At 38.8% G+C, this 24,659-nt stretch overlaps 2 protein-coding genes across 4 annotated transcripts in view; both read right to left on the bottom strand.

Annotated features, from left to right (window-relative positions):
• Positions 1 to 1,801, bottom strand: part of plppr1 (phospholipid phosphatase related 1) — a 62,770-nt gene extending 60,969 nt beyond the window's left edge. The window contains exon 1 of the mRNA XM_058789943.1: positions 1,530 to 1,801. The gene's annotated coding sequence lies outside the window, so the exon portion shown is untranslated. The remainder of the gene's footprint in view (positions 1 to 1,529) is intronic.
• Positions 1,802 to 18,327: 16,526 nt separating this feature from the next.
• On the bottom strand, positions 18,328 to 24,545 carry LOC131548455 (uncharacterized). 3 transcript variants are annotated; one of them, XM_058789724.1, is made up of 4 exons: positions 23,434 to 24,545; positions 20,557 to 20,656; positions 19,674 to 19,816; positions 18,328 to 18,908 (listed from the first exon to the last, which is right to left on the bottom strand). In XM_058789724.1, exons 1-4 carry the CDS (start codon positions 23,632 to 23,634, stop codon positions 18,717 to 18,719), a joined length of 636 nt encoding a protein of 211 aa, XP_058645707.1. In that variant the 5' UTR covers positions 23,635 to 24,545; the 3' UTR covers positions 18,328 to 18,716. The 3 variants fall into 3 exon arrangements, 2 of the variants coding, with proteins under 2 accessions (XP_058645707.1, XP_058645708.1); XM_058789725.1 differs by having other exon boundaries at positions 18,328 to 18,889; XR_009273155.1 differs by lacking the exon at positions 18,328 to 18,908 and having other exon boundaries at positions 19,690 to 19,816; positions 23,103 to 24,545.
• Positions 24,546 to 24,659: the final 114 nt, after the last annotated feature.

The following is a 24,659-nucleotide window of genomic DNA, read 5'->3' as shown; positions in this document are numbered from 1 at the left end:
CAAGCTATGTTCATCAACATCCTTGTTGGTCCAGGAACAACAGTCCTGTCAGCCAATCAGATTTTAGGGTTAGGGCTGGCAACAGAGCTTCAACAGCATTATTACCAAGCTGTTATTTTTCAGTGACTTTAGAGCAGCTAATAGTTAGAGATACAGCTGGGTTAGTCTGAGAGCAATGACAAAAGATGTTGATGCTGATCCAGGAACATGTCCTACTTGGCAAAAAATCAAACACAATGGTTGACTTACTTTTTGCTCCAAAAAGCATACAGAAAAAAAAATCTTATTTAGTATATGATAGCTAAATCCATCTAAATAAGTACTTTGGTTAAACAACCACCTCAGACTTCATTCAGTACCCAATTCAAATTCTCTCCACATGGAGAGCTCAAATGTACAAAAACACCCATATTTCACCCATTCAATAAACACCACCTTATTTATATCACTATTGGTTACTAAACACTAATATACTGTGGCCCTTGGAAAAGGTACTAATATGTAAACTTTATGCACTAAAATGTTCATTTAAGGTAGCAAAATGCACCCTTTAGGTGTAAATAAAGATATAAAAGGTATACCTTTTGAAAAGGTACCACCCCAGTGACAGCTTTTGTGCCTTTTTTCTGAGCATTAGGATATAAGATTGAGTGATTTCAGGTCAAGCATGACTAAAAAATACAAACAAAATACCCGTTATCATTTTAAATGAATTTATTTTTAAGTTCCAGACCCTTAATTTGGGTAACCACAGCAACCAGAGACCATGCTTTAAACATGCAATGCAAAGTGTGACCCACTAACTTGAGGGTTCCCCCATCATGTGACCAGTTCATGTCTCACAATATACTACAGTCCGGCATTGGTGCAGAAAGATCCCAAATGATATTCAAAAACCGGCAGAATACAGTCAATTAAATGAACGGCTAAATACTGCTTTTCTATCCAAAATATGTATCTGATGAAATGCATTTTCCTATGAACTGAGCCCAAAGGCTATGTGGACCCATCTGTGTGCCCAGCATTCCTGGCACTCCATATGACACTCGGTCAAACCAGATAAATGTCAAATCGTCAAACACGATTCCGCTTCGTATTTGCGCGTAAAAACGCATCGTATAATTTATTTATTTCGCTGACCCACACAACCTTCGAAACTTCCCTATTAGTGCATTGTATGTCTTTCAAATGCGAATTCTCCATCACTGATGCATCATGCCCTGAGGACAGGTGTCAATCATCACGGAGATGCTCCATCAAGACTGTAGGATGAGAAGATCACTTGTTTCCAACATGTAGCTTTCACTGTGTCCCAAGTTGTACATGAATTAGTATTACTGACAATTAGCGCATTTTTACACGCAATTATTTTTGAGATCCAAATAACAGGCGTGTTAAGAAATGTTCCCGTTTCCTTGCCAGCAAATGTAAAATGGACACAAAATATCACCGGACGCACGAGACAATGGCAGGTTGCAACTACCACATGCTTCATCATTTCACCCCTCCGACCTCCTCTAACAACTTACCGTGCGAGGGATGTATATTATTCCTGAATTAATCCATCAGTGTTCATTGGGCATAGATTCGGAAAACCGGTATTCCATTATCTGCGTTTTCTGCAGCGTTTCTGCGTAGCTGGCTTGCTGTTTGATTGGAGATCTGTGATTAGAGGCGATCGTGAATGCTCAAGGAGTTCACACACATACATACACACACATACACACACACACACACACACACTCAAACACACACACAGAGAGAGACGCTGGGATGAGTGGGAGGCGGGGCTGGGAACACGAATTTTCCCATTCCTACTATGGAGAAGGAGTCGCTCATGAATATTTATGACGCATGCGACGCTGGGTCCAGTAGGGTTATCAGCGTGAGGTAATTAATGCTCAGAAGCTGAGCCTTCGCGGTAGTAGCGCAGGGAAATTCAGGGTGGGAATACGTGCAAGCGGTGAGAATTCGATTCATTTCATCGAATCGATTCGTTCGGACGGATTCAGTGAACTGGTTCAAAAAATCGATTCTGAGTCATTTCTGACAAGTGTTAAGTTGCGGTCACATTTACCTTTCAGCGAATTTTCACCGGTGAAATCCAGTAATTTCAATATCCCTTACGAAAATGAACCATGGTTTTACTACAAATTAAACCAAAAAAAAAAAAAACATATAGTTAAACATTTTGTAACCACAAATTCTAACCATTATCCGTAGTTTAACCATGATATTTGCAGTAAAACTGCTTGGTTTGAAAGTGACTTCTGTGAGAATACCTCCTATGACTTTAGACTTTTTTCAGTCGGTAAAATTTTGCCAAAATTTTTATAAACAGCCCTGCTGAAAAAAACAATAGAAAACCATCACAGAATTTATAATAATTATAATGGGAATTGTACTGGTTTTAATTGTAACTTTAATGTTGGTCTCTACCGGCAATTGGTTGTCTTCTATTGGTGGCTTATTAAAACACTAAATCCTAATGGAACGTGCCCCAAAACCATTTTAATGGTTAAAAGTCGATGGTTTGTAATGTAATGGTGTTTGTAGTTGAAACTGTTGTAATTTTTGTGATGGTTTATATATATATATATATATATATATATATGTGTGTGTGTGTGTGTGTGTGTGTGTATGTATATGTATGTATGTATGTATGTATGTATATATATATTTATTTATTTATTTTTTTTTCAGGGAATGCACTTCATGCATGGTTGTATAGTCAGATATTGTGGTGTTTATTGTTCAAACACTATTAACATCATTTTGTTAGATAAATTCCATTAATATATAAATATTCATAGTTATTATTCATAATGAATCCCTGTTTTGTTAGAAATGTTGTTCCCATCATCACCAAGGAAGGCATTGCTTACTGTTAAATGATCTACAAATACTCTGTAAATCAATTTGATAGATTTTTTTAAGTTTCAACAAGACTAAGTTTTCACTATATTGTAAGTTATTGATTGTCTGTTGTGTTGTTTATTATTAGCATGACTTATAAGAACTAGCTATATTCGCCAGCAATCTTAATATTAATGTTAGGTCAATAATTATTTATTTATGCTTCATATCCACTATAATGTTTACAATATTATTCCCATCTGAATTTCTAAATAAGTCGAAGTCAACTTCGTAAATATTTTCGACCGAATCCTTCAAAAAAGAATCGGTTCAAAAGAACGATTCGCCTGCGAATTGGACAATGGACACAATTCAAGCGTGAACAGCAAGAAAAAACAAGCAGGACCCCCATGGTTTCCAAACAGAAGCGTACTGTGATTTGACTGGTCACTCAGTGCAGTGACTACGTTTGCGTCTGCTCTTGAATTATTAATTAGAAAGGGGATTGTGAGAGCATCATGTGCGTTTAAGAGGTAGACTAGGCTTCTCCATGCGCGTGTGAATGTTTTAAAAACGCCAACATACGTCCATCTGAACGCATGTTTACGTATACCTATAAGTAAAGCAAGAACGCGTCCTGTAAATGCCCACCAAACAGAATGATGTTTCACCGGGCAGCTGCTATTAGATGATAATTTGTCATGGCAGGCGCTACACACGCATCTGTTTGCGCTGAGGATGTGCCGTCAGGCGTTTAATGTATGCAGTTTGGACAAAGAGACTGGAGGAATGCAGAGAGCGCATGTTGCTTTGTGGTGTGTGTGTGTGTGTGTGTGTGTTTCCCCTCAGGCCAGCAGCTCTCAATGCGCCTGAGAGGGGAAGACCCTCCTTTGTGTTTAATCATTAACTATCAGGCCAAATCCTCTTCCCATCAACCCATTTCTCTTTCATTATTAACACAGAAAATAATGTTTGCTGCATTATCTCATCTGGCATATTTTGTAGGCTATATCTAAAACAACTAATTTATGTAACCAAATATAATCATATAGGCTATAGGGTAAGATGACCCCCATCTTTATTTATTTATTTCCTCTGGACCATATGGCACAAAATCTTATGTCAGCACTTTTGATGAATATCTGAACTATTTTTCATTTTGTCATTTCATCTGAATATCAACATTTGTGAAACTTAGTCAGTCAAACAGTTTTGAGGTTAATAGGTTAATACATTTGAATTGATAGTGCTGCTATTATGAGACATTGTATATTCAATTAAAATATGGTCAATTAAATATTCATATGCCTGTATATAAGTCGTTTAGATGAATCTCTTTTATGTGCTTTGTCTGTCAAGTTACTCAATTATTCAACTACACTGTTAAAAAAAATTAAAATTAAATAGATTTGTTAATTTAGTATTTTACATTGACACTTTTAAAAATATTAATAGAAATTTGATCAAAAATAATTTTTACATTTTATGTTTTAGGAAGCTAAAATCAAAGAGCTTTTATGATTTTAAATATTTTGTCTTATTTATTTATTCTATTATTTTTTTATGTATTTATTTATTTTACTTGTTTATTGTATTTCATTGATTTGTTAATGTATGTATGTATTTATTGCATTTATTAAAAAAAAAAAAATGAATACATTTATGAGAGATTATCTCACAGTGACGGCATGAAAGGTAGAGTCAAATAATTCTAGGTCGAATATGAGGTTTTGAGAATTGGATCAGTCTTACCCATGAACAAATCAGACAAGTTCTGGAGTCGTGTGGATTTCTGTGATGTTTTTATCAGCTGTTTGGACTCTCATTCTGACGGCACCCATTCACTGCAGAGCATCCATTGGTGAGCAAGTGATGGAATGATACATTTCTCCAAATCTGGTCCCATGAAGAAACAGCTTGGGTGAGTACATTTTCATTTTTGGGCAAACTAATAATGAACAAATCATCCAGGCTAGTTCTGTGAAATGGACCCACTGATTCACTGAAAAGATCTGACTCACAAGAATGATTTGTTCATGAATCATACATCTCCCATTAAATCTCATAAACACGGATTTTGATCAGTGCATGTATCATGCATTCTGTATCAACAATATTAAGATTAAGTAATGTCTAGAATTGGTGATTGGGGAGGTTGTTTGTCCTGATATTCATTACCCATTTTAATGTGTTTACATGACATTATGGGAGTATGACAGTTTAGGATTATTAGGCTGTTGTGTTTGCAGCATGTGAGTGCATCTGGACCTGAAAATGGCCTTATGTTAGTTGTCTGTAAAACGACAATTAAGAACAATCATCAGCCCTAAAGACTCCCATGAAATGTCTGCCTACGCCATTACAGATCCTCACAGAGCAGACAGTTGGCAACACAGATTGTGGGTTTGCGTACTGTACTGGAGTGTGGTGAACATCAGTGTGGTGATCATCAGATCTTATTACTTTTCTAGACTTCATGCATCGGCTTTTGCGTTGCAAGAGATATCAATATTGCTTTCTCCAGTGAAATAGTCGTCTTATCTTAATCAGAAGAGAAATATGCACAGATCAAGTGCCATTTATAAGTAAAAACAGTCCAAAGCAGCTCTAAACAAATATGTGGGTGGATTTTGAAGTAAAGGACTTTTTCATTGGATGAAGTATTATGGATTATGGACTCATATTTTGGCAAGAAGCAACAGTTTAAAGTTAAATGTAATGGATTTGTTTCTTACAAACATGCAGCTTTTGGCTTCTCGAGATGTTAACTGATGGATTGGAATGGTGTGGATTATTGTGATGTTTTCATCAGCTGTTTGGACTCTCATTCTGACGGCACCCATTCACTGCAGAGGATCTATTGCTGAGCAAGTGATGTAATGGTACATTTCTCCAACTCTGATGAAGAAACAAACTCATCTACATCTTGGACGACATGAGGGTGAATAAAGGTGAGTAAAGTGCACCACTGGTAACGCATTATGAAAACTTCACCAACCAGTGAATGAAAAAGTTCAGTTGTCTCACAGAGTATGTTTAAATATAAAGTTGATTCTAAGAAAAGTGCAGGAGATACACTTATTTTAAAATGTTATAATTTAGTATAAAATGTTATCATGTGACATTTTGTGACATACCCTGGAAAATAGAAGAGGAAGATGTTCAAATATTGACATTATTACACACTGAAAAATACTGAGGGAGGAACAAGTGTGCCATTTTTAGTGCATTGATAGAATTTTCTGGGTGATTCATCATTCATATCCGCAGCACAAAGAGTGCAGGACATCTGTAATGATAATATTATACACAGTACATTTTTCTTTACCAGTTTAAAGTGGGAAACTCTATGAATGAAACTATTTGACAGACTGGATGAGATGTATTCTACTCAAAACCATGAGTGTGAGAATTATGAATACTTTTGCACTAAAACATCAATGTTACAGCATTATTTCGGTGAAATTGGCAGTTATGAACTACTATGCTCAAAATATTTGAATTATTACATAATTTTGTTGAGTAGACCTAGAAAATATTCACCATTCATTAGAATAGAATGTAGAATATTTACATGTGTGTAAATATTCAAAATTCATTGTTCATTAATTGTTCGTTCAAATTCAGTGTTACAGCTATTTCACGACCACTTTGAAAGTTCTGTACAGCTGCCTCTAGGGGACAAAATACAACAATGATGAGTGAATATTGGAGGCAGTGGAAATGCAGCATTAAAGGTACATTCAAAATTAACCTAGTAATCTTGTACTAATGAGCCTACAAAAAAATAAATCTAATTAACTATGAAGGGAGATGCGTTGGTGAAAAACGACAATGGCTTAATTTAAATAGGCACGATGCAGTGCTTTTTAAATGCATGGTGGCTAAGTAAAATGGATTGCTGGTGGTTAGTGAATAAGACAGATGAATGTTCTGAGATTTCTGTACTCAAATACAGAACATAAAAGTGGAAAAACCTTGAAAGCAGAAGGTTTTTCATTGCAGGACAAAATATGCATACACAGTAGGCTATGTTTGCATATTAAAACATATTGAAAATAAGAAGCCTTGAGATTCAAACACCAGGTGAAAACAAGTTGGAACATATATATATATATATATATATATATATATATATATATACATACATACATACATACTGTATATATAAGATTATATATATATATATATATATATATATATATATAAGAAAAAACAGACAAACATTCTTTGAGTACTACTTATATAAATATTTCCAGGTTTTTACAAAGCCTGTTGTAACTGTTAAAAGATTAGGAATTTCATGCTCTTTAACCCCTAAAAACTTCTTCAGAGAACTCAAGAGCTCAAAATAACAGGAGAATGGAGAAAGTGTAATTTTAAGCCATTCAAAATCTTGGTACACAATTACAGCAGCTGATGTTGATTCTTGAGGTTTTAATGGTTGTTTAACCTTAAAACACCTACTTGACAAAGGCAGCATTTTGTATGATCTGTATGCATAGACCCCAACTGATATTTGTATCTAGTAGTACAAGATCAGCGGCCCTTGCACTGAGGGGTTGCCATGGTGATGTAAGAGGCAGGGACATAGGTATCTTAGGACGGCACTAAATCAATGTGTAGACAGTTTGGCTGAGCCAATATTTTGTAAATGAGACTCCAGGGAGACCAACCCACCCTGACAAAGGGAATTGTGTCCAGGAAATTCCATGTTTCACACTCAGCTCTACATTTACCCTATGCAACTGTTTTACGCTCACTATATGTCAGTAAATTCACTAAAGAGTGCTTTTAATTTATTTGTTTTTAATTTAAGGAGTTTAATATTTGATTTTTGTGTGCAATCATGCAATACACCAAGCAAAAACATTCACAATTGCAGACAAAAAAACGTTCCAGTGCAGTACCCAAATCTCCTTAGTAATGTATTTAGATATACTCATTATTCATATATACTCTATTATTCATTCACATATTGTGTGTCTTTTAACTGATTAATATGAAAATGACAACCACAAACAAAATCCTACTGTTGTAGTGAGAACTTCTTTTTACAGAAAAGCCTTACTTTTATTTTTCTACAGAATGAATGAATGAATGAATGAATGAGTGAATTAATGAATATTTACTTACTTATTTGCAGAGCAATTCTTTTTGCACTTTCACCAGTGGACCAAAATTGTACACTTCACCTTTAAATGGTATACTTCAAGAAAAAAAAATACAGGCAGATATTAACTAATTTATCCTGGATAGCTACAGATGGCTATGTTTCGGTGACAGAATGAAAAATGTCTTCAGATTCTCTATCTTAGGCAGGGAAAGCTTGTTGACATTTGTGTTTGCGTGAGAAAATAAGACCCATGGAAATATCTGACCTCTCCTGTGATGGGTTTACTCAATGATCCCTGCTGGGCTTCCTGTCTCTGCTTCAGCTGAACCATGAGAAACCAGGAGAAATACAAATATAGGACCATAAAGATTCAAAGATTTCTGAAATGAACATTACTGTGACATTTGTGATTCTGGTTCTCCTTATCATACTGCATAAACTGCAGACCTCAGGGAATATAATTTGCAATTCTTATTACAGGGGATGTGTCAACATTTTTAAATTAGCCTATACTCTGTTTTGTAAAATTGCATGTCTAGTTCAATTACATTAAACACCTCTAATAGGGCTGTCAGTTAATTAAAATGTTTAATCATGTTTAATCATGATTAATCTCTGATTTTATTTTTATTTTTATTTTATTTTTTTTGGTTAATTCTACACTCTAAAAAATGCTGGCTTAAATACCAATCACTGGGTTTGTCCATATTTTACCCAGCACTGGGTTACTGCCCAGAAGGTTGGGTTAAACATTTAACCCAACTGTTGGTCCCATGGGTTTGTCCATTTATTACCCAGCACTGGGTTGTATTTAACCCAGCATTTTTTTTTAGAGTGTAGGCCTAGAATTTGAACTTAAAGGAATAGTTCACCCAAAAATAAAAATTCCTGAAAATGTACCTATACTCAGGCCATCCAAGATGTACATGAGCTTATTTTTTCAACAGAACATTTTAAGAAATCATCGCTTGCTCACCAATGGATTAACTGCACTGAATGGGTGCCGTCAGAATGAGAGTCCAATTAAATAATTATTATTATTATAAGCATAGACAATAAAAAAGATGGATGTCATGTCTCTGTTTCTTTCCACTGTGGAAAAAGGAAGTCAAATTGTCCCAGAAATGGCCGGTGTCATGTAGCTGGAGACCTGTGTCTGCTCAATAGTGATTCATTTGGAGCCCGAGTCTGCACAGTAATGATTCATTTGGAGACCGAGTCTGCACAGTAATGATTAATTTGGAGCCCGAGTCTGCACAACAGCGATTCATTTGGAGCCTGAGTCTGCACAGTAGTGATTCATTTGGAGCCCGAGTCTGCACATTAGCGATTCATTTGGAGCCTGAGTCTGCGCAGTAGTGATTCATTTGGAGACCGAGTCTGCACAGTAGTGATTCATTTGGAGCCCGAGTCTGCACAATAGCGATTCATTTGGAGCCTGAGTCTGCGCAGTAGTGATTCATTTGGAGCCTGAGTCTGCGCAGTAGTGATTCATTTGGAGCCCGAGTCTGCACAATAGCGATTCATTTGGAGCCTGAGTCTGCGCAGTAGTGATTCATTTGGAGCCTGAGTCTGCGCAATATTGATTCATTTGGAGACCGAGTCTGCACAGTAATAATTAATTTTGAGCCCGAGTCTGCACAGTAATGATTAATTTGGAGCTTGAGTCTGCGCAATAGTGATTCATTTGGAGCCCAAGTCTGCACAGCAATGATTCATTTGGAGCCCGAGTCTGCACAATAGCGATTCATTTGGAGCCTGAGTCTGCGCAGTAGTGATTCATTTGGAGCCTGAGTCTGCACAGTAATAATTAATTTGGAGCCCGAGTCTGCGCAATAGAGTGGGGGAACTATGATGTCACTTTGTAGGCGAAAACCCGGAAGCGAGTTAGCATTTTAGTACTTCCGGTTCCATCGTCCCAGAGTCAATGGGTTTTTTGAATGGGATTTTGGTTAAATCCCTTAAATAAGGTCCGTGGTTCACACAAGCTCAAGATACTTTCATGTTTTATTCTACTACATAAAACACACCAGTTACACCCCACTCGTGATTTTTTAAAACTGTTATGTTTCTTAAAAAAGACGGTTGCTAACAAGCTGCTAAATGGGACTACAGGCGCTGTTGGAGACATTCAATGTCATCACGCCAGACAGTTTATCAATTTAGTATTTTGCAGTTGTAGTATAATTTGTAATACAATTAATTTTAGAATAACCAGTGAATAGTTTCCCACATTTTATATTGTTGTTCGACAATGTTTGTTTTTTTTTTGCTTTCACCCGAAATGCGACACAAGTCTTCGGATGGAAGAAGCTCGTTTTATCGCTTTCCTACTGATACAGACTCTGCGTTCGTACCATAAGGGAAACTCATATTACGATTATTACATGTAAACACCACATTTACCGGCTTTACGTGGTGAAAGTGAAACTTTAATGATGCATAGTGCTTAAAGCCACGTTAAAATTAAATGTTTAAGGCAACATGAAGCTGTTAGAAAGCATATCGGTATAGTATTTCCTAGAAGCAAGGATGAAATAACATTTTGTGTATCCACCCTAACAAAATGATAGCTGAAATGTGGTGCTTTGTTCACTAAAATAAGTTTAATCTTACCATATCTAAAAACTCGCTCACTCTGCTGCTATTTAAAAAATTCAATACGCGGGGGATACGTTTTAAATTAAAATATTCATATTAATCAAGGATTATTCACTTTTAATGCACCTTATTTCGAAATGTACAGAAATACGTGGTTTCAAATGTCCTTTAGTTAAGATTTTTTAATTTATTCACTTTATTACTAATGTCTCATTTCAGTTTTAGTTTGGCTCTAGTTTTGTATTTATTCCAGTTTATATGAAACGGTTCATGTAGCGTGGATTAAAATTCATATACAGAGTAAATCCTTCACTGAACATGTTAAAAATAAGTTTGAAACAGTTGTCGGGAGCACGGTGGTGGTGACGCTGAAGACGAGCGACCGTGGTGCTGTAGTTCATTTATAGCCTAAGTTTAGCTTTTCAGTTCTGGCGCTTTTATTTAGGCTTCAAAATTCGTCAAAGTTATATTATTGTGTGAAGATTATCTTGATGGACAAAACGTGTAAGTTTCATGAACTATGATTGAACACAGAGCTTATTTTTTGCGATTATCCAAAAGTCTATGGAAAAATCCCATTGGCTTTTTGTCGAGGGAACCAGTTTCATGCTAACAGCCCAAGTCTGCGCAATAGTGATTCGTTTGGAGCTTGAGTCTGTGCAGTAATGATTCATTTGGAGCCCGAGTCTGGGCAGTAATGATTCATTTGGAGCTTGAGTCTGTGCAGTAGTGATTCATTTGGAGCCCGAATCTGTGCAGTAGTGATTCATTTGGAGCCCGAATCTATGCAGTAATGTTTCATTTGGAGCCCGAGTCTACGCATTAGTGATTCATTTGGAGCTTGAGTCTGTGCAGTAGTGATTCATTTGGAACCCGAATCTGTGTAGTAGTGATTCTTTTGGAGTCTGATTATGTACAGTAATGATTCTTTTGCATTGCAATTATGAGTGTACAATAGTGATGAAGTCCAATTAATTTCCGCCCGCGAGTTCTTTTTGGACAATTTGGCTCATTGAACCGGTTCAAAAAACGATTAATCGGTTCCTGACATCAGCAAGTAATGAAGTCACTACACATTTATTTTCTAATAACATAGTGCCATGTTGTATCAATGAAACATTTGAATAAAGTCATTTGTGTCAACACATACTGAAAGATTCAAATAAAAAGTTATTTGTGTGAATACATATTGCTGATTATTGCTTTTCATTCCCTTAAGTTAATGGTGTTTGTGGTCATAGTTTCATTCGTGGATCCCTTTTGACTGATCAATATCGACTAGCCTGCAACTTGGATAAGATTCCTAAAAGTTTTGCATCTACAGCACACATTACAGACAATGATGCACAAACGCAGATATGTTATACATGTCTAAAGTATAAAGAAAGAATAAACCAGTCTAATAAATTACTTGATTTCGCTTAAGCAACTTAAAATATGATCTGCATGCACAATAAACTGTACTAAAATTCAGTTCCTCTTCAGGAACTCGAGCTGTATCTGAAAATGCTACGGGAACGACTTTAGCATGACCGGCTCTGAATCGTATGTGTAATCAGTCCAATAGATGGGCGAGACGTCACGGGCGGGTGACATAATGACCAGGAAGCTTTAAAAGCATGTGAGGTGCAGCTGGCGTCAGCTTTCTGTCATTCAGCGAAGCTCTGTGTGTGTGTCAGTCGCAGAGCGAGTTGCATCGCATTACACGGTGTCCGTCTCTCCTCAGAGCCCTCAGGAGATCAGTCTGCTAACCCTGCCAGAGTTCCAGGCGGCAGCGGTCTCCAGCGAGCATATATCTCACTGCCTTCCACCTGGAAATGTAGTGGAGCTGAGATGCTCGCCACCCCCTCAGCCTCGAGAGGCTGGTTCCCTTAGTAGATTATTTAGCAGCATGGAAACTACTGCCAACTGTATCTCGTTAGGTCCTGCAGACTGTAGAAAAAGGCTACCGTATCCAATTCGGTGCTCCACCGCCGCCATTCAGCAGGGTCTTTCCCACACTAGTGGACCCCAAGCAGGCTCTGGGTCCCTCCTCGCGACAGAGAAACCGGGTTCTACAGCCGGTACTTTATCATTCCGAAGAAGGATGGGGGGTTACGCCCAATTTTAGATCTACGTCAGCTGAATTGCTCAGTCATGCGACTGAAGTTCAGGATGCTCACTATCAAGCAGGTCGTGTCTCAGGTCAGGTCCGAGGACTGGTTTGTCACGATAGATCTAAAAGATGCATACTTCCATGTCTCCATCCTTCCCGCTCACAGGAAGTTCCTGAGGTTTGCTTTCAGGGGCGAAGCCTACCAATATCGGGTTCTTCCCTTCGGCCTAGCACTCTCACCCTGTACTTTCACGAAATGTGTGGATGCTGCTCTGGCTTCATTGTGACTCCAGGGCATCCGTATACTCAACTACATCGACGATTGGTTGATTTTAGCCCAATCAGAGCAGATGGCGGTAGAGGTCTGCATTCCCGCGGCTGTCCCGCAGGAACCGCGGGACCCGACCAAATTTCTTGCGACGTGGGATTAAATTCCCGAATAAAACGCGGTTGTGGTCGGTAACTCTGGTGCAATTTGAACGGGAGCGGGCGGTCTAACAATATCCCGTTCCCGACTTCTTTTCAGAACAGCATATCTGCGCTTTATTCAAGCACCGGTACAGCCTGCACTCCACTGTTATGCACGCACTGCACGCATGAACCAGTGCTTCGTTTTATTTGCGAGTGTCTGTGCGCAGCATGTGCATAACGATGCTCAGAGCAGGCTAACCTACCAGTGAATATACGGCCCGGAGACAGAACAGGCAGGTTGTCGATAAGTGACAGAGCAGAATAAAGATGGAGAAATGTGTGGATGCGCTGTCCTTGAAGAACGCTCAACTCAGTATTTTTTATATTTTGCTTAGCCTATCATTTTAAATGACAAATGTCGAATTTATTTATTTATTTATTTTTCTCCCGCGACACTTTTCCTAGGCTACTGTGTTTACAGCAAGATGTTAAACGAATTTAGTATTTTGACAAGACGAATAAAATTATAATAGGCCATTTTTGTACAACCTAAATTTTTTTCCCTCTGCGACACTTGTTCCTATTGTGTTGTAAAGGTTGAACGAATTGTATCCTGACAAGACGAATAAAAATAAGGAATACAATTTTTGTACATTTTTATTTTCTCTGTGACACTTTTTTTTCCTACTGTGAATTTCGTGTCTTCGTTTAACATTTTGCTGTCAATAAAAGACTCTTGACAAGATGAATAAAATAACAAATACAATTTTGTGCAGACTACACTTTTATTTGTTAGCCTATCTGTCTTTCTTTCAGTAGAGGAAATTTAAATGTGTGATTCTGGAAACGAGATCTAAATTTAGCGGGAACGGTCGGGTCGGGAAGAAAATTATTCAAAGTGGACAGCGGGTGAACAAAGAGTAAATATATTGCGGGAGCAGGTGGGTGCGGGATATAACCTCGCGAGAGCGGGACTTAAAAAACAGTCCCGCGCAGACCTCTAGATGGCGGTTCAGCATCGAGATGTCGTTCTCGCTCATATGAAAGAGCTAGGGTTAAGACTAAATGCCAAGAAAAGTGTACTTTCTCCATTACAGAGGACCACTTATCTGGGCGTGGTGTGGGATTCTACCACGATGCAGGCACAGCTGTCTCCTGCTTGTATCGAGTCGATCCTCACTGCAGTCGCAAGAGTCAGGGAAGGCCGATCACTCACTGTCAAACAGTTTCAAAAGATATTGGGTCTGATGGCAGCTGCGTCCAATGTGATACCTTTTGGCCTGCTGTATATGAGAGTCCTACAGTGGTGGCTCAAGTCCAAGGGGTTCTCCCCGAGGGGAAACCTACTTCGTATGATCAAGGTCACGCGGCGATGCCTATGTGCCTTGGACATGTGGAAGAAGCCTTGGTTTTTGTCTCAGGGACCGGTGCTGGGAGCTCTTTGTCGCCGTGTAACACTAGCGACGGCGCGTCCCTCACCAGTTGGGGCGGTCATGAGTAGCTGCTCGGCCCGAGGTCTGCGGAGCGGCCACCATCTAACGTGGCACATAAACTGCTTGGAGATGCTAGCAGTGTTTCGAGCTCTGAAATATTTTCTCCCAGACCTAAGGGATCGCCATGTGTTGGTGCGCCCCGACAACACAGCGGTGGTCTTCTATATCAACCACCAGGGAGATCTGCATTCGCACCCCTTATACAAGCTGACGCACCAGATACTCGTGTGTTGCCAGGACAAACTACTCTCGCTGAGGGCAGTGCACATTCCTGGGCATCTCAATGTGGGAGCAGATATCCTGTCGAGGCAGAGGCCAAGGCCCGGGGAATGGATGCTTCACCCCGAGGTGGTGAAGCAGATATGAAGAATTTTTGGCCAGGCTCAGGTGGACCTATTTGCGACTCAGGAGACATTGCAATGTCCCCTCTGATTCTCGCTGACTCATCCAGCTCCACTGAGGCTGGATGCTATGGTACAGACATGGCCGAGGCTTCGTCTGTACGCCTTTCCCCCGATCGCTCTGCTCCCGGAAGTTCTGGAGAGAGTGCGCCGGGACGGGGTTCATCTGCTGTTAGTAGCCCCGTTCTGGCTGGGCCGAGTGTGGTTCTCGCACGATATTTCACCCCCGCTCGGAGCTGTGGAAGTTGTGGGTGTGGCCCCTGAGGGGGCACAGCTCATAGCATCCGGTCTCTCAACCATGGTTGTTGAGACCATTCTCCAATCCAGAGCTCCCTCAACGAGGAAAGTATACGCCTTGAAGTGGAAGCTTTTCACTTCTTGGTGCAGAGACCGCCAGCTCAACCCAGTTAACTGCCCGATTGGTACAGTGCTGGAGTTCCTGCAGGCCCGATTCTCTGCAGGGTTAACCCACTCCACCCTGAAGGTTTACGTGGCGGTTATAGCGGCCTACCACGCCCCTCTAGGTGGCCAGTCAGTGGGAATCCTCTAGTTACACGTTTCCTCCGCGGTGTGAGTTTTCGGACGCAGCTCAAGTTCCTGAAGAGGAACGTCTCCAGGTTATGCATGTAACCATGGTTCCTCGAGGGAACGAGACACTGCGTCTCGAAGCCATACTTCCAGCATCCCTGCCAGCGCTTGCTTCATTCCTAGAAGCTGACGCCGGCTGCATCTCACGTGCTTTTAAAGCTTCCTGGTCATTACGTCACCCGCCCGTGACATCTCACCCATCTATTGGACTGATTACACATACGATTTGGAGCTGAAGGTGTTCCCGTAGCGTTTTCGGATGCAGAGTCTTGTTCCCTCGAGGAACCATGGTTACATGTGTAACCTGGAGATGTTTTTCCATGTTTCAATAAAAATCCATTTGTTTCATTAAAACGATTCAGAAGGATATTTCCAGTAGCCTATTTTTTGTTTGTTATTAAAGAAACTTTGCGCATCTTAGGCATGATCACGTCCTCTGTGATACAGTTGCAGCGTCAGCAACTCATTCGTCAGAATCCTCTGGAATACTGGGCGAACTTCGACAGTTGGTTGAACCGGCTCATTCGGTTTATATATTGCCACGTTGTGTGTTTTCTGTCTTCCTGTTTGATCAGTTCAAGGGCCAGTTTTACTAAACAGGGCAAATTAGCGCGAGAGTGCAATTCCAAAACAGTGCCGATGGGAGGGGAAATTTCTGCGGGTGATTTATTAACAATATGCAAATTAAACAACACAGACGCAACATCTCATTTACATACTGACCAACGCCATATACCAAGCGCAGCGCAAATTAGCGTAGTCACAAATAAAGAAATAAAGAAGCCACAGTAAGGTTTGCAAGAAGTTTTGATAGACCTGGTATTCCAAGTCATCTTTTATTTCCTGAAGCATATTAAAAATAACATGGCTTGGCAAACAATATGTTCGGATAATGTTTTCTTCTGGCATTAAAAATAAATTAATATGTGTGGAAAAAATCCTCTCCTTCTAGCAACAATAAATGCAGTCATTTCAAGCGCAAAATAGTTTAAGACTATTTTAAATATAGTTTAAATAATGGTGCAAATGCCTGTAATTTGACGAGTGCAAACGTTAGTAAAACGTGTTGCGTGATTCATTTGAATATAACTTTTGCGTCTGAAAGGGAAACTCCTACAAATTCATATTCAATAAGGTCAGGCGCAAAAATAACTGTGTCCATGCCTTTTCAGTGCTAATTCTTCACTGCGCATCTTTAGTAAAACCTGACAGTACCATTTTAACGCCAAAAGACTGTTTGCGCTGTCGCAAGCTGTTAGTAAAACTGGCCCCAAGTGTTTATCTTCTGTTTATTCAGTCACAGCGATAGCTGGATGTCTTTGCTTATATTAGGGATTTCCTGGAGCGTCATCACTTCTATTACTTCTGCAATGCATCTAGACTTAGATGAGAAATAAACTGCATTTCTAAATCAGTAAATTTAGAAAATGCACAAAATATGTAAAAGCAGCAGCCCTTCAGGAGCTCTCAGTGTCCAAATTCACTCACTTGTTTTCATTCTCTCCTTTAAGTGGAGTATATTAGTGGACTAATGTAGGGAATAGTGAATGAGGGCATTGGGGTTACCCTGAAAACATGGACGTCTGGTCACCTGATCAAATTCAAATGCTGAAATTTTCTCACTATGTTCTTTTATTTATGATATTGGGATCATAGAAAAATAACTAATACATTTTAAATGTTCTTTGATGTTACATTAAGACGATATGATACAGGTAGACATGACAATCTGCTTCTTAGAAGGAACGATTCAAATATCTACACCACAAAGAAGTGATTTAAACCAAAATCCATGGAGAATCTGTGTGTAATGTTATGGTGTAGCTTCTCAGTGCACGGCTTGAGCTGCGATGCCCACTTCACAACACTGTTTACAGTCTGTTTTCTTTCTTTCAACCCATGTGTTTATATTCCAGAGCGCCGCTGCTCTTCCAGACTCATAATCCTCTTTAGCTGAGACAATACAGAAATCCTCAGCCACAATATTCCTCATTCTTCTCTGTTGCTGCCATCTTGGCTCATCGGCCTTCCTCTCGCACTGAACGTGTCTGCCTGCGGTGAGAGCTCGCAGATACTAAAAATAACCTCAGCGGAGAGGAGGTATCCATGGTAACATCAAAACGCATGCAATGGCGAGAAGTGATCTCCAGAAAACATGACTGAGTTTGAAGAGCAGATAATGCGGGACACACACACACGCACGCACGCACCATGAATCACATTTCGTCACGGTGAAGGTCTGTGTTTTATGGCTCCTGCTTTCTCACACATGATTGGACAACAAGGCCATGTGTGCATGTAAATAAGGAGACAATGTTGAATCGTTTCTCCTTCGCAGGGCTGTATGTAGCAGCTGTGCTGCATTGTATTTTCATTTTAATATATTTATTGGTAGCAGTTTTTAATATATTATAATGTATTGCATATTTCAGTTGCAATCTGATGAACCAAGAGCAATACAATACATTTTCCATAAATTATTACAGAATAAACTACAACATTACCATACTGCTCATACTTTTAACCTCATTTTTTTTCTGTATAAATTGAATAACCAGATTACTATGTTTGGGAATTGAGTTTACAATGCATGCTGGGTGAAATATTGTATCCAATGATGCAATGTACTGAATTTGCCCTTCCAGGTTTCACAATGAACCAGAAATCATATAATTTCTTGTTATTTAATCAGATTGTAATGGGGCGAATGAGACATGAGATGTGCGGATCCATTTGCAGGCTTTTATTAGACAGAGAAGTGGTCATAACAGGCATGGTTCAAACAGTGGCAAACAGGTAAACACAGGCAGTATCCAGAGGGCTTGAGAAGAGAGGTAGTCCAATAACATGAGCAATAATCCAAGTAAGGAACAAACAGAGTCCGAACGGTAAAACAAGGGTTAATCCAAGATCCACAGGCAGGAAACAGGAAACAAGGCAACACGAAAAGACTAGACTAACTAGAACTGAAGACTAGACTCAGTAAAGCAGCTATCACTCAGTGAGAGATAAACGCAGAACAATACTTGAGACTAAACAGAAACACAAAAAGGCTCGGTAAGGCAGCTAACAGTAGGAGAGTGCTAAACGCTAGAACAATACTCAGCGATCTGTGCAGGAACTGAGTGCATGTTATATGGTGTGTGTAATAGCTTTCAGGTGAGCGTGTGATTGGTACAGCTGTGTGCAATCAGTGCAATGGAACATAGGAAATGTAGTCCAGGGTGATGTGTAACAGATTGTCTGCTGTGAAAGTCAATGTAATTGGAGGGCGACCTCTGGTGGCTAGCAGATGGAAGTCCATGAACCAGATTCATGACACAGATCCCTTGGGAAAAAGAAGTACACTTAAAAAAAAAAAAGAGTAAGCTACATATTACAGAAATAGTATACTTTAATACACTTGAATATAATGTTAATTTCATGTTATTTAGAATTGAATTAAAATGTATTATAGTTTAAACTTATATTAAATGCAATTAGATAAACTTAAAGAGTGCTTATCCACTTAAGTAGGACTTAATTATACATGCAATTTCACACTTTATATTAGGTGGCCTTAACTACTATGTACTTACATTTAAATTAATCATTTGGTAAAATGCACCTATTGTGTACATACATGTTTTTACATTGCACTTATATTTTTTAAAATACCTATATGCAATTACATCTGTAATTACATTTATAATTACACTGTTGACTCATCCCTTACTGCTTAACCCTACCCATACCCATTACACCCTTAAACCTACCCATACCACCAAACCTGTCCCTAACCTTACCGTATCTCACCTCAATAGCAGCAAAAGTGTTTTGCAATACAATATGAACACAATACGTACATTGTACTTATTTTTGATGTAAGTACATAGTAGTTAAGGCCACCTAATATAAAGTGTGACCTTTCATACTTCTATTCTCTTTGAAATATGGTTAAAGTGTACTGCCAGATGTACTGACAAGCATTTTTTAAACTAAAATATACTTTAATTAAATTTTTATTGAGATGTGTATTTTATATATTTTTATATTGCACATTTGTGACAATGAAGTTGCAATTTAGCACATGTAAAATATAGTAAATTTAAACATAAAAATGAATAACACACTAAAGTTAAAACTGCAGTCCATAAATTTTGCCTCTTTGTCGCCATCTCTGATTGAAAACCTGGAATTACAGCTCTGCGTGGAATTATCTTCAGTGCGCGAGGTTGTGATCTGGTGTTCCGGCACGGCTCCAGCGCGGATGAATCTAATATTAAGAAATAAGAATTTTCACCATATACTGCCATCTGAACAAGTAACTAACAAGTCTGCCACGTTTGTTCTGCCCAACTGAAGAAAAAAGAATTACAATAAACCGCGCTAATGGTAATTAAATCTAAGAATCGGTTAGCTCATATCACAACTAACCGTGCAAATGATTAATTTCATGTTAAGAAATTATTTTAACCCAAAAAGCAAACTATGCTCCTTTCGAACTGGTTGTCTTTAAAGTACAAATCCTGTGTAATCCCAGGCTATCTGTGTCACGAATCTGGTCTATGAACTTCCGTTCACTCACCACCAGAGGTCACTCGCTCACCACATTGACTCTTGCACTACACTAACTGTTGCACGTCACTCCAGGACTACAATTCCCATCATCCATTGCACTGACAACACACACACACACACACAGCTGATTGCACACAGCCGTACTAATCACACACTCACACCTGAGAACTATCACACAATCACACACCCTACATAAACCATGGACTTCCTTTCACAGATTGCCGAGTATTGTATGCACTTATCGCGACTATAGCTGATAGCTACCTTACAGAGCCTTTAGTCTTGCCTTGCCTGTTTCGAAATTGTGTTTTCCCCTGCCTGGATTATTGCTGTGTACCTGGATTATCTATCTTTGCCTTGCCCTGTTGGATACTGTTTGCCGATCGAAGACCCATGCCTGTCCTAGGTATACTCTTTGTCTTGCCTGTGATGTACCTGTTTGCCATTGTTTGACCGTTGCCTTTTGTGACCACGTCTTGGAATAAAGCTTGCAAATGGATCTGCATGTCTCACATCTCGTCGGATCCTTAACAATCTGTAATCAGAAGTACATTTAAAACTGGAATATAATTTAATTCCATTCACATGCGTTTCATATAAACACAAAATCCTTTCTGGATTACAATCCGCCATCAAAATTATACGTTTAATTAGTCCAGCTGCTGTGAGAAAAGGTTATAAACGATCCTCCACCTGCAGGATCCTCACATGCGATAGTGACGTAATGATGCAGTGCCATGCTCGAATTTCCCACTCAAATTAGAAAACATTATAAGTTAACCATTGTGAATCGGGCTAAAGTAAGGCGATAGTTTTGAATACTGGCTGGTTATGTACTTGCTCAAATATTGATTTCGGATTATTTTTAACCCGAAAAAGTTATGGACTGCAGCTTTAAAATTCTAATTAAGTATACTTTACATGAACTTATGTTTCAAATTTTTTGTTAAAATAGGCATTCTTCTTTAAACCACAGCAAAAGATTATTAAAACATAATGAATTAATACTTTATAGTAAAACTTTTAATTTGACATTATTACAAAGTGCACTTTTTCAGTCATAAAAGTGTGCTGTTTAAATGCATGGAAGTGGACTTTTATATCATTAATATTATTTATAAGTACAGGGATTTTAACCAAGGGTTGGCAAAAAGTAAAGAATTTATACCAAAATTTAAATGAAAAATTCAGAATAAACATATTTGCATGTACAGTATTTGGATACCACACAGTCTAGTGAGGTCATGCAATAATAATAATGTAACCTACTTCTATTTTAAATGTGTATCACTGCATACTGTTTTTAGTAAATACTGTTTGTATGCATAGCAAATATATAGTAGGCAGAATTGTATTATTCTGAATGCAGCCACTGTATTGAATATTTTATCCCACAATGCAATGTAGTGAATTTTACCTTCTCTCAGTGTTAAATGAACCAGAACTGCAAATTGCAATTGAACTGAATATGGCTTTGTCTGGAATGTACTACCTTAATGCTCACTGAATACTGCACTGTATAATTTCATCTGCACACTATTAAAAAAGTTTATAAAGCGTGTTTAATTTAATCAGTTATTATTATATAAATGCCTCATTCATTCATTCAGCTGTCATCTTGGAAATACATATAAATATGCTTTTATTTTTATTTTTTTGTTTTTAGTTGTGCCTCTTGGCAAATTTATTAGCTGATGTTCCAAATCATGGCTTTAACTACTTACTTCTGGTTCATTAATCACTCAGAAGGTCAGGTTGTCTCCTTCCTCTGTATATTTTGGTAAATTTAGGTTATCTTGGTATTACACAAATTAAGAACATTTACTTACTGTGCACATATTATATACTGCAGAAATAAGTATTGTGACGGGAGGAGCCAACGACAGACACAGTGGGTGTGGCGTCAGGCCTCGGAGAGGCTTTTATTAAACAAAAACAATAAAATAAAGTGTCCAAGGGGGAAAAAAAGTGTCCAAAATAAACAGGGGGTCTGGTGTCCTCGTCGTGCTGCGGGGCTTGTGAACTTGGCGCAAGGGCTGCTGGCCAAAAAGGTGCCCTAAGCAGAATTGTATTGTTGTGCCCCCTTTGTCAAATATTATGGAAGTAAAAAAAATAAAATACAAAAATAAAAACATATAGGGATCAAAATAGAACTTTAATAAAATATAAAAGTAAATAAATAGTAATTAAATTATATTATTTACAAATTGCAATTTTAGCTCTAGACAGTTAGGCTACCTACTACAATTTACAATTGTCTGATTGATTTTATAGTCTCAAGCATTCAGAAATCACGCAAAAGAAAATTAAGCAGTTTTACCATGATAAAACCATGGTTAATTTTTGTTAGGGTTGTGATGTCCACATGTTTTTGTTGAAGAAATTATAGAGGCTGTGTCATCTATCGCAAAAAGGTGGCCAGAAATTAAAGATTAAGTGGATATTTGAATTAGCCTAAATGTTTGGACAATATTAAAGGATTTGATCGTCCTGTAAGTGTAACAGCAATTACCAGGCCTTTGGCCCCTTTACAGGCATTTGTAACAATATGTAAATGTACATAAATTGTTTATTTTGTATTACATTATGTATTTTAACAGTGTTATTCAACGAAACCATATAATTTTTAATTTACCAATCATTATTACCTCATTTTAATATAATAGAAGTAATTTTAAAGGCTGTTGTTGGCTTAGGTCTGCTTTTATAAAAAAAAAAAATATATATATATATATATATATATATAATCCTAAATACTTATTTGTAAACTATTATTTTAAGTAACAAAACCATGGTTGATTTGTTACCATGGCTACAATAACCATGATTTTTGGTTTTATTCGTTGTAAAACCATGGCTAATTTTCGTAAGAGAACTTGGAAATTCAGAGTATATTAGATACGTTGTTGGTGGTTAAATTATTACCGACATTACAACGCGTTATTAACATCAACAGCCAAAAAAGTTCCACAAGAATGTACCTGGTACTAGTGTGCACAGAAAGTGAAAGTGATGCACGGGCTTCGTCTTTTCTCTTTTTCCTTTTCTCGGCGCCGGATTGTGATTGCTCACGGATATAGTTGTCCAACAATTAAGATTCATTGCACTCAGCCGCAAACATGAGGTCCGAGCGAGCGCGTGCGCGGATTCAGGAATGGCGTGCTCATCGTAAAATGCATTTTTTATAAAGATGTACGTTTATATTGTATGTGTATGTTAATTTTAATATAGAACGAAAGTTTTTTTTTTTTTTTTTTTGAGCAACTGGGATGGTGCCCCCCTGGGAGATGGTATACTATGCAAACTGCGTACTCTGCGTATAGGGAGCGGCGGTACTGCTTGTGAAGGAGGGCAGTGTTCTGGAAGGGAGGGTCCAGGTAAGGGGCGGAGTCCGGCGGCCGCACGCGCTCCCGCTCGGGTCCGGGGCGCCAGCGGCGGCGGCTTCATCCTAGCGGCGGCTCTTCCTCTTCCTCTTCCTCCGCGGAGTCCGGCGGGACTTGTTCGGCCCGGCATCCTGGCCCGACGACCGTCCACGGGTTCGGCAGCTCACGACTCTGGTGGCGCGAAAGTCCCGCTACACTCCCTTCCTGGACCCACGAGGACACCAGCGTGCATGCACGGGGGAAGAGACCGGTCTCTCGAGGAGAGGCGCGCTTGGCATTTAAACAGCGGCGGTGATGAGGCTTCATTCAGTCCAGCTGTGCCTCATCACACGCCGCCAGCCCTCGCTGTTTCCACGCCCCTCCTCTCACACCCACTCCTGTCGGGAGCCTGGTGAAGGGCGGCGAATAAGGGACGGGGTGGTGATGACAATAAAGGGGGGAGGCAACCGACTGGTCACAGTATGATTAAATAAGTGTGCCTTTCCAATCATAGCCACAGCTGTATAATGAATCCCATGATGCATTGCAAAGTGCTCAACTTGACTGCCAGTGTCAACACCAAGGATCGAATTAAAAGCATTAAATGAACTGAAAGCAATAAGCAATTATACCTTTTCTCATTATTTGTTGCTATTTGTAATTTGTTGATGCTTATTGCATGAATATATTTAGTCAGAATACACACACACAAAAAAAAAAAAAAAATTTAAATGTCTGTTAATAGGATAAGAGGTGTGTGGGTTTCTTTGTTTTTGTTTAGTTTTTTCCCCAACCAGACCTCTTCACCTAGAAGCTGCAGGTCCTTCTTGTTAAAAAACACAAACAAACAAACAAATAAACCAAAAAGTTTTGGGAAAGGAATATGTGATGCCAGGTCTTGATGTACCTGAGTGATTTTCCTGCAGACGTGTCTAGTGAAGGTGTGGGTGGTGAACTCATGATCTCAGCTGCTCGCTTTCCTGTTTTACAGCCAATATGTCAAAACTTTGAGCTTGTTATGAGCTTATTTGCACATACCATATAAAATCTATTTTAGCATTGTTAAAGGTTTGTTTACACGCCAACAATAAATAAGAATGGAAAAGTTGTTCCTTTCTATTTTTTGAAAAGTTTTGCTGACAGACAACAATGTTGATCTGTGAAAGTGACTAAAAT

Source organism: Onychostoma macrolepis, chromosome 10, assembly GCF_012432095.1.
Source record: "Onychostoma macrolepis isolate SWU-2019 chromosome 10, ASM1243209v1, whole genome shotgun sequence".
Classification (NCBI taxonomy): domain Eukaryota; kingdom Metazoa; phylum Chordata; class Actinopteri; order Cypriniformes; family Cyprinidae; genus Onychostoma; species Onychostoma macrolepis.
This window is presented reverse-complemented; position numbering and strand designations above follow the sequence as displayed.